At 38.8% G+C, this 17,175-nt stretch overlaps 1 protein-coding gene and 1 long non-coding RNA gene across 2 annotated transcripts; both read left to right on the top strand.

Annotated features, from left to right (window-relative positions):
* Positions 1-2,284: 2,284 nt before the first annotated feature.
* On the top strand, positions 2,285-2,675 carry LOC122014585. The gene is made up of 3 exons (XR_006120708.1): positions 2,285-2,329; positions 2,431-2,514; positions 2,631-2,675. It is a non-coding gene; the product is annotated as an uncharacterized LOC122014585 (long non-coding RNA).
* An 8,404-nt stretch (positions 2,676-11,079) lies between these two features.
* LOC122016989 (homocysteine S-methyltransferase 2-like) lies at positions 11,080-16,094 on the top strand. Its single transcript, XM_042574442.1, has 7 exons — positions 11,080-11,381; positions 13,037-13,093; positions 13,174-13,388; positions 13,469-13,598; positions 14,513-14,716; positions 15,566-15,637; positions 15,729-16,094. The coding sequence occupies exons 1-7, from the start codon at positions 11,202-11,204 to the stop codon at positions 15,867-15,869; spliced, it is 999 nt and encodes a 332-aa protein (XP_042430376.1). The 5' UTR covers positions 11,080-11,201; the 3' UTR covers positions 15,870-16,094.
* The last annotated feature ends 1,081 nt before the right edge of the window (positions 16,095-17,175 follow it).

The raw sequence follows: 17,175 nt of genomic DNA, 5'->3' as shown, positions 1-17,175 counted from the left end.
CTGCATTAATGCTTAGCAGCTTCAGGCATTCATATGACTGATGATGAAAGCAAATTAATTGTTCTATGATATAAGTATAGGATTGTTATATCAAAAAATTCATGCTAAAAAAATTTAGTAAAAAATATTTATGGACTCAGTGCATCTTTTTTTAACTAATAAATTGTAAAATAGTTTCCTTGTTTCCCATTCTTTAGGTTATCCTTTGATTGTTACTGCTTCATGGCATCATGAATGTTTTGTTTGGTCTATTAAGTTGTTTGGCTGTGGTTAATTTCAGCTCCCGTTTGAAACAAGAAAATGATTTTGGTGCTGAGTGAATAGGAGAAATACTAATATACATGTATCCTGATTATATTTGCCCCTTTCATGGAAATTACTATATATTTCTTGTTCCTATTTAACTTTTACAATTCATTTCTGATTATTTTTCATTGTGCGTTGTATTTGTTTGCCTAGTTCCTGTTTGCTACTTTGTAGACAAGTCTCAATTCTTAATCAGGATCGGACAGGATGTGCTACATGATGTATTTAAAAGGATACTTCTTTCATAACTAGCATTTGGTTTCTAATTGAGTTTGGTTAGTTTTATTATATTTAGTATATCCCAACTAAGTTGCATTTAAATTATTTATATAAAAGTTGATTTCCATTGATAATTAGCTAAAACATTTAAATAGTTTTTAAAATTATAATTAAAATAAATAATAATAATAATAATAAATTAAATTGAACTAAATTTTAATTTGTCGTAAAAAATACAATAGCCTGGCTTCGTCACTGTTACATAATTGCTTCCTATTATGTACTTTTTATTACCATTCATATTCTTAGGACGGATTAACAGGAACGCTGAGAATGAACATATTCATCTTTTACCATAATCATTTTCATTACCATTCATATTCCTTTCCAGAAAACAAGCGCACCCTTACCCTTCTCACAAATCATGGAAGCAACGTGATGTCAAATGGCATGGTTCAAATCCATTATTTAAAAGGCTCTCCATTGACTTGTTAAGGATCTGGTAAGTATTTTATCGCCAATGGCATGTTGAGACCAGCTCGTCAAAATTGATGTCTAAGTTATTTACATCTCAATTCTATGCTTTTAATCTAAATGAAGAATTACGACAACATTTGGAGGTCAGTTAATAGTTATGGTATTTGGCAACCATATTTATGATGATGATGATAGCATCTTGTTCTGCAGATTGATGCTCATATAGGCAGTGTTAATGACATTGCCTTTTCCTATCCCAAGAAGACTCTCTCGATCATCACTTGCGGCTTTGACAAGGCAATTAAAGTGAGTAAAATCATGTGGTTGATCAGTCAGAAGATTATACAAGAAGAATTGTATGTTCTTAACAGGTTCCGTTGCATGATGAATTGGTGTGGGATGCTTCAACTGGACAAAAACAGTATACTGGACAGAAACAGAATTATATATTTCTAGTGTTTCATTATTTCTATCTGTGAAGTTTTTCTTCTCAACTTCAACTGATGGTAAAATCAAAGCACTTGGTTCCAATGCAGTTTTTCTTCTGGATGCAGTTTACTAGCACTTGGTTCCAATGCAGTGCATAAACTCTGGCAGTGGCCGTGCGATGAACGAAATCCATCGGGCAAAGTCAGAAAGAAACAGTTGTAAGAAATTATCTATTTGCTATAAGCCTAGTGCTGATTGTTTGCTTTGCTTGTTTAGTCAGCTGCATCTGTTGCTCCTCAGCTCCGTCAGCCACCAAATGGTATTCTTATGACCAATGAAAGGAGTGATAACAATCCAGAAGAAGCAACTGCTTGTATTGCTTTATCTAAGAATGACTCTTATGCAACGTCTGCATCAGGTGGAAAAGTCTCTCTGTTAAATATGAGGACTTTTAAGGTGCGTAGCCATGAATTGATTTTACTCTTGCTACCAAAAATGAAGAAACCAAACCGACTAAATCGACTAAATCGAAACATATCTTTCAGGTTATAACCACTTTTATGCCAACCCCACCGGCAACCACGTCTTTAGCATTTCATCCTGAAGATAATAACATGATTGCTGCTGGAATGGAAGATTTAGTATTTTGATCTATAATATTCAGATTGATGAGGTTCATAATCTCGTGCTTTCTATTTGTCAAACTATGTCGATTCTTGATGCCTTCTATAGTTTGTATTGCTTTTGAAATTCAATAGGTAACTTCCTCTTTTGCATTACTTTGAAATCATTGTCTATCATGTCACTTTCTTTCAGATATTTTGAAGGTAAATGGATTTTGAAGGTAAATGGATGTATTCAGGAACTCCAACTAAACAGTTCAGGTATTGGAGATGAGGTTGTTTAATTTTACTTGTTGCAAGTTCCGGTTGTTTGTTTCTTGAGGAAGAAAATGATTCTTGATTCTGGTAAAGTCTGAATGCTAAATATGTTATGTAGGGTGCAAGGGTTATTGCAGATATGCTGAAAGAAAATCAAACTTTACGTGTACTGGAACTTAACAATAATATGATTGAATATTCTGTATGACCTTATTCTTAGGCAATCTTTCATGTTTTTTTATGAAATTCCTAGATCTTTTACACTTTGTTTCTGGTGTCCTTACTCCTTACACCTTATTTCCATGTGAAATTTTATAGGGTTTTGCAAGTCTTGCTGGAGCACTAGTTGAGAATAAGGCAATTCAATCTATACATCTCAAGCTAATAAGACTTACACACACTTAGATTTTCTATTCATGCAGTTCTTTCTTGCAGATTTAATTTCTTCATCAGATCTGTTGACTTTCCAGTATTTATTGATTGTACTACTTCTCAGCAATTATGTAAAACTATATTTCTTCTTGTTTAGGAAAAATAACACTTCTAGATATTGGCAACAATGAGATTGGTCCCAAAGGCGCCTTTAGCATCGCTGAGTTTGTTAAGAAAACTAAGTCCTTGCTACGGCTGAATCTTTACATGAATGACATTGGCGATGCGGTGTGGTTATTGACTATTGTTGCTTTATGCTCTATTGCTTCACTTCTGAAGCATAGATTATCATCTAAGGTGCATATATATATCTCATTGAAAATCATATAAATGAATTGATTTTACTCATCTTTATTGCTGCTGAGGAATTTATTTACTTTCCATGTACTCTTAGTGATAAAAGTGAATTTATTATTTGCAAACTAAAAGTGAATTTATTTACTTTTCATGTATTCTTAGTGGTAAACAGTTATGCCATTTGGGCCGACTACTAATGAATTGAATTTGAAAGATTAAATTGTTGTTTATGTAGTTAGATTAAAATTTTTGGTTTTGATTATATTAAGTTCCCAGGAATGATAGATCTATCACTATATGATGTGGTTGAGATAAATGATGAATGTTTTTCTTTTTAAGCATTCCAATTAGTCATCTTGTTACCTGGTGCTTTTACTACTTTTTCAACTATGATTTTTAGTCTTGGTTTATTAATATATTATTTATGTGTTTTAACAGTTTACAAATCTCAAGTACTCCAGAGTTGAAATTGATGAAGTGCGGTTCGAGTGGGCTGAATGCATGCTAGATTACATTTGAAGTGCAGTTCTACCTTGATGTGTTATTAAAAGAATGTTCTACCTTGATTTTGATATCTATTAGCTAGCTTTTGATGTAAAAAGAATGTTTGGGTATTTTATGGATATTGTTGTAAGAAGATTATTTATATAATTTGTGAATATTTGTGTATCTTATGGATATTGTTGAATGAAGAATATTTGTATAATTTATGAATATTTGTATTTTTTTTTATTATTGTCGGTTTTTCATTGTTTTGGAAATCAAATTTGTGCTGTTAAAAAATATACATATTACATCGATTTTCCACCGCTGCAAAACCGGTGTTATTAACTAATATTACATCGATCATTTACCGCTGCCAAAACTGGTGTTATTAACATACAATATTACATCGGTTTTACACCGTTGATGAAACAGTGTCGTTAAGTGATACTACACCGGTTAATAACCGATTCGAAGACCGGTGTCATTAAGTGATACTACACCGGTTTTAACCCGATGTCTAAAATGACAGACTTTTAACATCGGCTTCATAGACATCGGTCGAAAATGAAATAGACACCGGTGGGAAACCGATGTCTATGAAGATTTTTGTTGTAGTGATACCTACGATGAGACTACCAGATACGATGGAAGCGTGGTAATTAGATAGGATATCAAGCAATGATATGATGCACCATTAAATAAGGGGATTACAGGAGACATTATAAAAGAGACAATGATATGATGCCTCACTATACGAGGCTTCTCCACATCTGAAAAAATTCTGAGAATGAGGCATTCATAGTAGAGCTGTGAGTGTGAGGAGTAGACCTTTGGATTAGTTATCTCAAGGAGGTGAATATCAAATAAAATTAAAGTGTTAGCATTGAGGAGTTTTTGTTTCAAGTTTTTTGTTGCAGCATCACATTTGAAGAAGCGAACAAAGGTATTCACCCCTCTTTAGTTCATACATGTCCTAATAGATCAAACTTGCAAAATGACTCTATTTTGCAAGACCAATCGATTGGTGAGTCACACCAGTTATTTGCTTGCCTCTAATATAACTCACTACATGATTCTATACCCGTTTGTCTGCTGGCCACAGTTGAGCAATCAATTGCATTACTGCCAATCAATTGCACCAATCGATTCAGGAGCGTTTTGTTTATCTAAAATAAGTTGTCAATCAATTGCTCCAATTAATTAACTCAATCGATACCAATCTATTGCTCAATCATCAAACCCGAAAGTTTGGGTTTGGGTTTTACCAATCTTGGCAATCGATTGCTAATCCTGATTTTAGCCCTTTTAAGGTTGAATTCACATCTTTCTTGGTATTCAGTTAACCTCACCTTACCATGATTTTTTTTGCTCAACATCTGGCCACCCTTGACCAATTGAGACTTTTCATTGTCCAATATCCGATCAATTTTGACCTATAAGAACTTCATCATTTTCTAATATCTTATTGACCAACACCTATCAGAACTTTGTTGTTACGTAGCATCTAGTCACCCTTGATCTGCTAGGAATTTCTCACTCATCGCAAGTGTTTGATCCTTCATGGCTCAATTGAACTTTTCTCTTGCCAACTTCTTATTAAACTTTCAATCACCAAGTGTTCTATTAACTTTGACTTATTTTAGCTTTTCTCTTGCCAATTTTCTTGTTAAAGTTCCAATCACCAAGTATCCAGACAACCTTGGTACGCTTGGACTTTCCTCTTATAAACTTTTCGTTGGATTTCGATTACCAAGTGTCCGATCAAACTTGACCCCTTGGATTTTTCTCTTGCCAACTTCCCTATTGGAATTCCCACTTCTAGTAACGTATCCGGTCAACCTTGACTTACTTAACTTCTTACTAACATATTGATCAAATAGTAAAACTCAAACTCCAGTTAACCCAAGTTTGATTAGTCTTAATCTAAGGTTGATTGCACCAATAATACATAGCCTTGTGCACAGTGAGGAAAAGTCAACATGGGATCCATAATAGAATGTGCCCTCGGTACAGGGTCATGCGTATGATAGAAGACAATGACTGATAGGAGATAATGGTAGCTTTATATCAACCCATGTTGGTGTAATATTCCTTGGGCTAGGTTGACCAAGTTGACTAAGTTTGAGTTGCCTCAAGCTTGAGTCTTGATATTTGGATTTTGATATTTGACAATATATGGAGATTGCAGGAGAAATCATCCGATTGAGGAGATTGTTGGAGCAACTCCTATCTAGTCAAGGTTTGACCAGTCTGATATGAAGAAGAGTCTAATAGGTCAAAGGGTTGACTGGATACTTGACTGGGAAAGTCCTAACTGTAGGTTAGGCAAGGGGAAGTCCTGGTGAGTGAAGCCAAGCTGTTAAAAATCTTGGTGAGTGAAGTCAGGTGAAATACCTAGTAAGTGAAGCTAGGCAGCTGGAAAATCCTGGTGAGTGAAGCCAGGTGAAAGACCTAGTGAGTGAAGCTTGGCAGTTGGAAAGTCCTGGTAAGTGAAGCCAGGCAGATGGAAAGTCCTGGTGAGTGAAGCCAGACAGATGAAAAGTCATAACGAGTGAAGCTAGGCAGATGGAAAGACCTGGTGAGTGAAGTCAAACACGTGGAGATCCAGGTGGGTCAAGGTTGATCGGACACATGATGTTGGGAAGCCCAAGTAGGTCAAAGGATTGATGAGATACTTGGCACGAGGAGATCCATGTGGGTCAAGGTTGACTGAACACCTGATGTTGGGAAGCCCAAGTAAGTCAAAGGATTGACCGGATACTTAGCACGAGGAAATCCAGATGAGTCAAGGGTGACCAGACATCTGGTGGAAGTTTAAGTGGGTCATGGAGGATCGGACACTCGGCATAAGACGGTAAGTCCAAGAGGGTCAAGGTTGACCAGACACTTGGCACGAGGAGAAAAGTTCAAGTGGGTCAAAGTATTGACGGAACACTTGGTGAAGAAGTCCCAGCAGATCAAGGTTGACCGGATGCTAGACATGAGGAGTTCCAACAGGTTATGGTTGACCGGATGTTGGATTTGCGAACCCTTGAGCTTGAGTTAACTAAGTCAAGGGTGGTCATTCGATCAGCCGATCGATTGGACCAAAGTCCAATCGATCGGTTGATTAATTGAGGGTGTTTATCGCGCAAACAGAAGCCTCCCCAATCAATCAGCCGATCGATTGGGCACCGTCAATCGATCGACCGATCGATTGGTAGCCGAAAATAGCTCGTGATGCGATAAAAGCTAAATCGATCGAACGATCGATTCAAGCCTTTTTCAGTGCACAGAGGCTCTCTGAATCGATCGACCGATCAATTCAAGCCTCCCCAATCGATTGGGATGTGACCATTGCGCAGGTTAAAGCCGTTGACGAGCGATTTCTTTGTGACTTCTTCGTGAGCTCCATCCCGATCTTATCACATTCTTCTCCACCGAGTTCACACACACACACACCAGATCTTGGAGGCTTAGAGAGGAGTGTTATTGCACTTCTAAGCAAGTCAAGAGATGTATTCAAGCTAGAAAAAGAGCAAGCTAGGGTTTCTTCGTTGTAAATCTTATAAGATTTGCTATTGTATTAGCTTGTATTTTGTTCTTCTTGTATATCTTGTTGTGTGAGTCTTGTACGATGTTTCTCCACCTCCGGCAGTTACCGAGAATGAGTATTTTTATTAGTGGAGGTTGTGTTATGTATGAATCCTTGGATTAGTCACTTCTTTTTGAGGTGGATACCAAGTAAATCTACGTGTTAGCATTGTGAGTCTTGTTTCAAATTCTTTCTGCTGTATATCAACAACATCGAAGCAAGCAAACAGAGTGCGATGAGCTATTCACCCCCAGCATAAATCAACCCTAACAACCCACACCTCTGATTATTGGCCATCACACGTGGTAACCTGCATGAGAGCTTGTCTCGCTAGTATATAAAGGGCGTCGTGTGCACTGAGGTAAAGGGGAGAGCCAACTAATTGTAAATAGCCCTAACTTAAGAAAGTTGTTCCGATCAACTGGTCTTCTTTTTCCTACCAAAGTCTTTCTCCTTGAAGAATGCAATATCTTTTCTCAACTCTGTGTTGATTTGACTGTGTGACCGGCTACGTCGGCCATGTCCAGTCGTTGACCCTCCCGCTGAACAGTGTTGACTTGCAAGTAGGAAGAAGATCCATTCGAATATAAGGGATCATAGGCTCTATTAGATTCTAACCTGAATAAAGAGATGCAGTCAATCCAGGAGCGAGGTGGAGGTATATACCACATCATAAATTTTTGATGTATCAACTTTACATGGACACATGTGATAATTTAGTTAGTGAAGAACCATAATGCTCATTTGGCCAATGTTAGCCGATATATCCATCTCATTTCAAGTCAATATATGAGGTATATATGTGTAGGATGTTCATGGTCAATGTATGATCTTTTACCAAATATGTGGGGCCTATATGCTTCATTCTATATTAATATTCTATATTAAAGGATGTTCAATTCCTCGCTCATAGCTAGATTGGGTTCTTAAGCTCATTATATAGTTAGATCTTTCAAATTCCTCGTATAATTTGTTTTCTTTGAATTCTCTATATAGTTTAGCCTTTCTAACTCTTCCTATAATTTAATTTTCTAAATTCTCCGTATAATTTAATCTTCCCAAGTTCCATACATAATTTGTTGGTCTTTTGAAATTTATGATTTAGAAATTCGAGCATTTATTTGAAAACATGCTTCTGTCTTCTAAAATTGCATTAACTCTCATTACGCATCTTTTACTTTACGTATCTTTTACTTTGTAAAATTCTTACACAAACAAATCGAGGCTATGGTAAACAAAAAGATGGGTTTTCCAAGTAATGAATATTTGATTTTCGTAAATAAATGTATATGGTACTCAAGTCACTCATCCTGCTGGACTCTCGCTTCCGGCCCCATAGCATTCCTACATACATTTATTCAAATAATCCTTTAAAACATTATAGATTAGAATAAGATATTAAATCTGTTATTAATTTAGATTATGATCCGGGGATGATTCGAGAAGGACTCATGAGGGCCCACCTCCGAGGAAGTTCGGGGTTTCGTTAGGCGCCAAGGTCAGGAGGTCAACTAATTGACCAGTTGATCGGAAAGCTCTCCATCGCCGATCGGCTGATAGAGTTCGGTGAGAGACGACCGAGTTTACAGCGCACAAAGGCAAATGATACTTTAGCCGATTAGCCGCGACACACCGACCGAACCAATTGAGGAGAGCCCGGTCAGACTAGTAGCCGACAAATAGGAACAATAACGGCACGTGCCTACATCCTTTTGGGAGTTAGTGCCGTCGACGATCGGCGCAGATGGGCAGAAAATCAAACGGCAAGACAGAGAATCGTAAGGGAGAAACTTTTGCCGCCTCTGCAGAGATATGCTCGTCCCGTTATGCATATGGTAAGATGTCAGAGACACCTTCTCGATGCTAGCTTTTAGGGAAAGCTTGGGGAAGCGTGTCCACTCAGGAAGCGTGCAATTTACCCATCGAGGCTCTATATAAGAAGAGAGATCGCCCTCCGCGGAGGTACGCAGGATACATCTCTTGAAGCTACTATTCATCACTTTCTTTTTGCTCCTATCTTTACTTGCAGGTGTGTGACTTGGGCGTCAGAGGGCTGTCACCGGAAGCCCCTCCCGGCTTGGCACTGACGACTTGTAGTTGCAGGAGCATAGGATCATCAGCGAAGATGAAGAGCCACCTCAGCGCTACTTCATCATCTCCTCAACTTCGGGGCAGAATCAGATTAGATAGTAGATTTATTATTATTGTTTTTTAATATATCAATTAAGTTGATCCTGTCCGAGCGCTGAGTCGATGGATACTGGGGACGTGACACTCTCCGCTGTCTTCGACTAGTGATGTGGATCTCCGACGGACCTGCAAAGAAGCCGAGCCGGGAGGGGTTTCCTGGCGACGACCCTCCGACGCTCAAGTCAGGCAGCGAAGAAGAAGAAGAACAAGGCAACGTTACTGTAGCTACAGTGATCAGAATTGCATACCTCCGTCGAAATCTAGGGGGTCCTTATATAGGATCCCGGGGAGGCGCGGGCATGCTTCTCGATGTGTGCACGCTTCCCCAAACACATCTCAGCAGGGTTGTGTCAGAAAAACATGCCTGACGTCATTTCGCAATCGTCTGAGCATATCCCTGATGTGATGGTGGAAACTTCCACCGTACGATACTCTGTCCGCTTCGGCCGCCGACCATGCTGCTTGTCGGCGGCAGGTGTCTCGAGGACAAAGTTACCAGCTGTCCTTTTTGTCTCTTTGCGCTCTTACCTGTTCCCGGGCCGAGCAGACCAGCCGCTCGACGCTCATGGCTCCGAGAATGCTCCGGTGCCTTAGACCGGGCGGGGAAGCCCTGCTCATGTGCTCGGATGGGATTGCACTTTATTGTCCTGTGGCTCGGCCGAGCGGCCTGTCCGCTCGGTCCAGAGCATCGGAAACTCAACCCCTAGGCGGGCTATCTTTCGTACGGCCTGGGAGACCCATGGCTGGACGTTCGGTCGACCGGATGCTTGGTCGGCCCGTCAGTCTGCTCGGCATGACCCCTGTCCGCTCGGCACGACCTTGGGGTTGACCCCCTTGACCATTGACCTCCAGGTGTCGTTGACCTCCCACCAACGAGGGTCCTCCGTCCTTACCACCGGCTCACAAGTTATTAGACTTTTCTTTTTGAAAAATATCAATTTGAAAGACATAATTTTTAGTGAAAACAATGAAATTATTTAATTAAATAATTAAATTACTTTGATTATTAGAGGTTGATTATAATGTAGATTTGGGAAGTCTTTTAGGAGGACGACCATCTTAAATGAATAAAAAGTAAAAATACCGTCTCAAAAAAAAATGGTACAATCGTTACGACATTCAATCGATAACTAGGGAATCAAACATTCGTGTCTTTTCTACAGGGTATTATAAGAAATTTTTCTCCAGTAAAAAATAATCAAATAATCTAAGAATGTTAATTATTTAGACGAGCTTTTATTAATATTTTGTATTTGGATGAACATTAGAAAACTCAAATCGATTCCTTAAAATAAATAGATTTGAAAAAATTGAATAGTTGAATTATAAAAAAAAAAACCTAAACACCCAGTAATTCCTGGACACTGAGCTTTACTCACGCAAACAAATCGAGCACTTATTTGCAAAGATATTTTTCAATCTTATCTCATGTGACGTGGCAACTGGCAATGGAAATCCATTGACACGTTTCTTCTCTACGTTGTAACGTCATCTACTTATCTGTCACCTCTAGTGACCGCCCTCGCTCAGCTACCAGACCGACCGAACTTTTTTTTTTATGTGGGGCCCACAAAGTTAGCTAATTGTAAGGTCGGTACGTCGCTTGGTCGCAAACGAAGGTAGCAAAATCTTAGCAAACAAACAAAGCCTAGATCGAGAACCCTTATAATTATTTTTAGTACGTCGACGTCGCCCAGAATTGTACCGTGCATTTCGAGTTGGAAAAGGAATGGGGCCCGAATTTTGCCGAATAGGAAGGATCAATAATGAGTACCCTGTAAGCCACCCATGGCGGCGAGTCGGCGACGCCCTCTGCTCTTGTAGCGCTCGTTCGCCACCTGTTGCTCGCTTGCTTCTTCTCCTCCGCCTTTTTCTTGTTCCTCTGGTTACGTGTGCGATAGAGAGGCGCGATGGGGCTTGTGCTCCGCGACGAATCGCCAGCGCTGATGAGGGACTTCCTCCGGGAGGTCGGGGAATGCGCGGTGATCGACGGCGGACTCGCGACGGAGCTCGAGGCCAACGGAGCGGATCTGAACGATCCGCTCTGGAGCGCCAAGTGCCTCATCAGTTCCCCCCATCTCATCCGGAAGGTAATCGATCATTTCCTTTTCTCTTTCCGCAGCGGCTGCTCGATCGGGTTGTGCCAAAGTTGCGATCATTGGAAAAGATAGATTTTTTTTTTTTTTTGCTTGGATAGCATTGTAGCCACCGTACGCTAAGGAAAGGTGTCAAAAATTGGATTTTTGTTTGGCTTCGATTAACCAACGCATAGTTTAATTTTTATTTTTGAAGAGTAAATTGAATGGATTTGTAATTGAAAAACATTCTAGGGTTTTAAAATTATTTTTATATTGGTTCTCTGTTGTGCTGGTTGAACGAGGAGAAACACTAATAAAAAAACTACACTGATCCTGTGATGTTACAAAGCTCTTGTTGATGTTTCTAATTCATAAAAACTACACTGATCCTGTGATGTTACAAGGCTCTTGTTGATGTTTCTAATTCATAACACATCTGGCATTCATTCAGTTTGAATGGATTGCCTTTCATCCATGGTGAAAAGTAGTTTCTCATGTCTGCTAACTTGATGATTATAGGACTAAAGTAGATTATTTTACTTATTTTTGGAGATCTCATGATATGCATCTACTTAAATACATTGTGTTTGATGTGGATTTAACAAGTATCCGTCAAGCAAACTAATTTTAGGCGAGTTAGAACCTTACCAGGTTTGAGCATCACTTTGCTTCAGTTTTTTTGTTGAAATCCTTGGCACAATGCTAAGGCTGCTGCATTTCCATGTACATGACTTGGCATCAATTAATGGAAATAGCCTTTCAATTATGGAATCCTAAGGCTGCGACAAATTGTTCAGCCAACATGTTGATAGGAAATGCAAACTCAGAAATTTGACTGTTTGGCATACGTCCTAGCAAATTCTGAACCATTGGATCATTTTTGAATTGCAACACATTGAGTCATTTGAGGGCTTACAGGCAGTTATAGCAGAGATTGTAAGCATTTGTAGGTAGGTCAGATAGCATTTCTTCGTTAGCTTGATAATTTTATTATCTGATTACTATCTTACCCATGACTTGAAAATAACTTTTTCCCATCTCTAACAGATGCACTCGATCATAGAAGTCCTTCTCTACCTTTCTATCTTCTGAAGCAAGTGTTGTGCTTCTGTATTTTCACTTATGCTAAATGCTTCCTTTAGATGGTTACATAGGTTTTGTCATATTTTGAAGCGAGCTTATGTAGGACAAAAGCCCTAGAATTTTTGTTGGGAATGTGTATAATATTAAACCACTAGCAACGTTATCAAATTTTACTGGCCTTTTTGCAACGTACTGTAACACATTTGTCATGACAAATATCACAAACTGAACTTGCTTATATTCTTTGGAATTCTATGGATTTTTCTTCTCTCCCTTCAAAATAAACAACAACGAAGTCTAGTATAAGAAAGGCGGTGGGTCAACAATGTGGGAGCTGTTACAAATAACTTGCCATATGATTATTAATAGTATAAAGGGCAGTCCGGGGCACGAAACTCCCATCAGCGTGGGATCTGGGGAAGGGTCTATTGTATGAACCCTATGATTATTAATAGTATGCTATCCATTTTTTGTTTTTGCTTAAAGCAGATTGGTTGCTTATTTATTTGCTTGGCCTTCAAAAATCAGCATTTAATGCATGTGGCATCTTGAAGCATCTTTATCTAATTCTCCTAAAAAAACAGGTTCATCTGGATTATCTTAAAGCTGGTGCAAATGTTATAATTACGTCATCTTATCAGGTTTTTCTTTTTTCCCTTATGATTTCAGCGATCAGTTCTTTCTCGTGCATTTCTGTTTATCCTAACTTCTGTTGAAGCAGGCTACTATTCAGGGTTTTATGTCAAGGGGATTTACTTCAGAAGAAAGTGAAGCCTTATTGCGGAAAAGTGTTGAAATTGCTTGTGAAGCACGTGAATTATTTTACGAGGAATTAAATGAATCTGATAAAAATATTGAAAAGAGGAAACCTTCGATTTTAGTGGCAGCTTCTGTTGGAAGCTATGGCGCATACTTAGCAGATGGTTCTGAGTATAGGTCATTCAACTAAGAAGTGTTATTAAGATTCTTGCCCTTTTCGACTTGTCATTCTGCTGACGAGTAATTGATATCTGCAGTGGAATTTATTGCAAAGAAATGACCCTAGAAAAATTGAAGGAATTTCACAGGAGACGAGTTGAGGTCCTTGCTGAATCAGGTGCTGACTTGATTGCTTTTGAAACAATTCCCAATAAACTGGAAGCTCAGGTACTTATAATTGACAGATATGTGTTAGTTATAATTGTTCTCACTTTCCTTGATTTTAGTAAGTGTTTTCACTCTTTGCACATCAGCTATGAGACCTCTGATGTTGCATTAGGTTCTTCTCCTTGGAACCTCGAACATCATCCGTATAGGCGCTTTAACTGTACTTGGATACAAAAAGAATAACCTTCCTAAGATCCTTGCCATAATTTCTGGTATAAGATACTTTGGTTTAACTTGGACGCTGAAAGATCTTTGTCTAATTCTTTATCAAACATACATAATCAAACTTCCAACACTTGTTTAACATGTAATCACCATTCTGTCGCACTTTGGCTAATTTGTAAACGACCCCAAGACTCAGTGAATCACTGTCGATTTTAGATTGCACATGGATAATGCTATGATAGTCCGCCTCTCACTATCGTGTTCTATGTTCCTTTGAAACCGTTGCATGCTAAGCATTCAGTTATCTTGTGATAGTTTATTTGTTTGTCATGTAAAAAGTCATAGATCACCTGTAGAGTGTAGAGGCAGGGAAAGGTTGGGTTCAAAGGCAGCCACCTCAGGAGGCATTAGGAATTTTTTTTTTTCAGTGAAGTGGTAACTTAATCACCTAAAAAAAAGTTCTATCCGTTAGTTTGCTTGCCTATCTGTCATGAAGTGTTATTTACAGTTTCATTATCTGTCAAGAACACACGGGTCACTACTTTGCTTATCCTGTCCATGAGTCCATTAAACTGAGAATAAAGAAAGAAATGTGGTGTTATGCATCACCAGTGTTGTCCTGGTCATACAATTTACTATGTAAATTAGAACTAAACATATGATCCTGACTTTTTGATATCCTATCTCGACTTTTGCAGCTTACTAGCAACTTAATCATTATCTTTGTAAAATCCTTCTTAACCTCACAGGCATATGCTGAACTTCTTGAGGAAGGTAACATAAATACTCCAGCTTGGTTTTCTTTTAACTCAAAGGATGGTGTTAACGTGGTCAGCGGTGATTCAATGGTCGAGTGTGCTTCTATCGCTGATGCATGTAAGAAGGTCATTGCAGTTGGAATAAACTGTACCCCTCCGAGATTCATCGAGGGGTTAATTCTCTCTATAAAAAAGGTATTTCTACTATATGTCTGGTGGTTACACTTCTTATGGTCACTTGTTATTATGTTCATCTTGCGCGAGTCTTCACAAGTCCTTAAGTGCCTGTTATTTAGCAATGTTTTGTTGTCTTAGCCATTTAAGTCATCATGAAAAATACTGCTGTTGTCATTTATTATCCACAAGTTTACAGATATCAAACTCTAAACATTCCAAACTGCAAAAATTTCTCTTGTTATAACACACTACTTGCTTTAAACTTAAGGATTCATATTCTTGGTTGTAACAATTAAATATCGATTTCTATACCACTAACTTAGTTCAGGAATGACTATTTCTCATCTATTCAGCTCAATTAATTGGTTTGGTCAAGTTAGGATGGTTGATGGGTCAGATGAGTCAATCAAAACGGATGGTTTAGTTGAGCTGGTTAAATTATTCGAACAAAGTGGTCGCATGAATCCATTTGACTGGGTGAGGCGTCTAGACGGTTAGCTGGGTCTTCTAATCAAGTGCAGTGGGAGAGCAAGTTGGTTAAACCAAATGGGCAGAATAGAAAGTTCTGTTAGATCAAGAAGGTTGGACCAATAAAATAGGATAGGTTGAACAAGTCGAATACGGAAGCCGTATTTCAATTCCATACAAATAAACACAGAAAGATGGAAAGACATATTGCAGGGTAACCCTAATTAATATCCTAAATTTAAGGCAAACATGGTAAATGAATGCCTTTCTGTCTATATAGTTAAATCTGCCAAAATGCACCAAGCTAAGTTGCATTCATCTTATTTGTATCTGTTTAGTCACAACCATATCAAATTTGCAATAATGTACTTCTGAAACTTCTGTCTCCTGTGTTTGCAGGTGACCGAGAAGCCCATTTTGATATATCCAAACAGCGGAGAAAGATATGATGCTGACAAAAAGGAATGGGTGGTAAGTCACATCCGACACCCGTAGACAAGTAAAAAGAGATACTTCTTGATGACTTGAATGCTCTAATGGTGTGATCCTTTGATTCACTCAGGTGTGCACCGGCGTCACCGATGAGGATTTTGTTTCTTATGTTAGATCGTGGCATGAGGCCGGGGCTCGTCTGATTGGAGGGTGTTGCAGGACGACTCCACGCACAATTGGAGGCATATCCAAAGCTCTCCGGACTGAATAAGTTGGCCGGTACCTTCTTAAAGCATTAGGATGCCATAAAAGCTTGTGCAGAATTACTCTACATGCAAATAAGTGGCATACTGGTGCTCTTCAGAGTGAGTGTGGCGAACTTTAGCTTCGAGAAAAGATATGGTAATGAATAGAAACTAATATGTTAAGGTGATCTGTTGCAGAGATAGTAATGAGTAGTAAACTAATCTTTTTTCAGTAGTTATATTTTGGTTAATTCTGAAGTTTTTGTTTAACACGTGCTAAACACGGTTTTATCATGAACTTAATATCTTTAGACGAAAAAAAAAAACAGTAAACAAACTATGTTCAGCGTCAATGCAGGTAGGAGATTGGGGTCTCGTCCATCCGTCGGTTATTGTATGACCTTGATAATGCGGTGCGACGGTTTTTAAAGTTGGATCTTATCAATGAAATCCGTGATAGGATGACCGTCTGGTTAACCGCATACCGATAAAGGATGTGGTAAAACTATGATAAGAAGGTGATCTCTCGCTTTTTCGGAGAAGGGAATTTAGTATGGAAAAGGATCAGATCGATAGGAGAAGTAATTAAATTAGCACCTCAGTGGGATGACTCTTGTAAGGTCATTAAAAAATTAGCGTCTGGTGCCTATTACTTACAGGACGTTCAAGGTAGAAGGTTGGATCGTTCATGGAGTGCTAATTACCTTCAGTCTTATCGTGTCTGAAAATTTAATATTAGCGTCTGATGCCTATTACCTACAGGATGCTCAGTGTAGAAGGTTGGACCGTTCATGGAGTGCTAATTACCTTCAGTCTTATCGTGTCTGAAAATATTTTTCTTTGTACTAACATTTGTTTAAGAGAAAGAACCCAGGACGGGAAGAAAGCACTACTGGCATGGACATTAAATGCCTAGTTGGATAACCCGACCTAGATTATGTTCACATCTTTTAAAAAGTCACTAAAACTGAAGCACTCTTGATGAAGTCCTTGAGGGCCTCATCGGGTCCTCGTGCCTCTCTTCTAGTGGAAGCCGCTGGTCGGATTCCTCTAGACCTAGACTGACAGATCGGGCCTAGTCAAGCAGAGATATGAAAATCTCACTCGCGAGGACCCGAGTTAGAAAGCATCCTCACGATGGAAACTTAACATAAGGAAAAGTCATGAAGCATGCACGGAAAGTATGAGCATAAGAAGCAAAACAAGCTTTCGATATGTAATGGATACATTATACAGAGAATCACTTGAATTCTAAAAAAATATCATCAGACATTTTTTTGATGATCCGATGATGGTCCAGAAACTCCTTGGGAGGGTCAGACGACAGGTACG

The sequence above is a fragment of the Zingiber officinale genome, chromosome 8B (genome assembly GCF_018446385.1).
Source record: "Zingiber officinale cultivar Zhangliang chromosome 8B, Zo_v1.1, whole genome shotgun sequence".
Lineage (NCBI taxonomy): Eukaryota > Viridiplantae > Streptophyta > Magnoliopsida > Zingiberales > Zingiberaceae > Zingiber > Zingiber officinale.
Note: the sequence above shows the minus strand (reverse complement) of the source record. Positions and strands in the feature narration are given on the sequence as shown.

Coding starts and splice junctions, on each gene's coding strand:
- LOC122016989 (XM_042574442.1), top strand. CDS start 11,202: ATGGGGCTTGTGCTCCGCGACGAATCGCCAGCGCTGATGAGGGACTTC. Junction 13,389..13,468: donor GCAGATGGTTCTGAGTATAG/GTCATTCAACTA, acceptor TGATATCTGCAG/TGGAATTTATTGCAAAGAAA. Junction 15,638..15,728: donor CTGACAAAAAGGAATGGGTG/GTAAGTCACATC, acceptor TGATTCACTCAG/GTGTGCACCGGCGTCACCGA.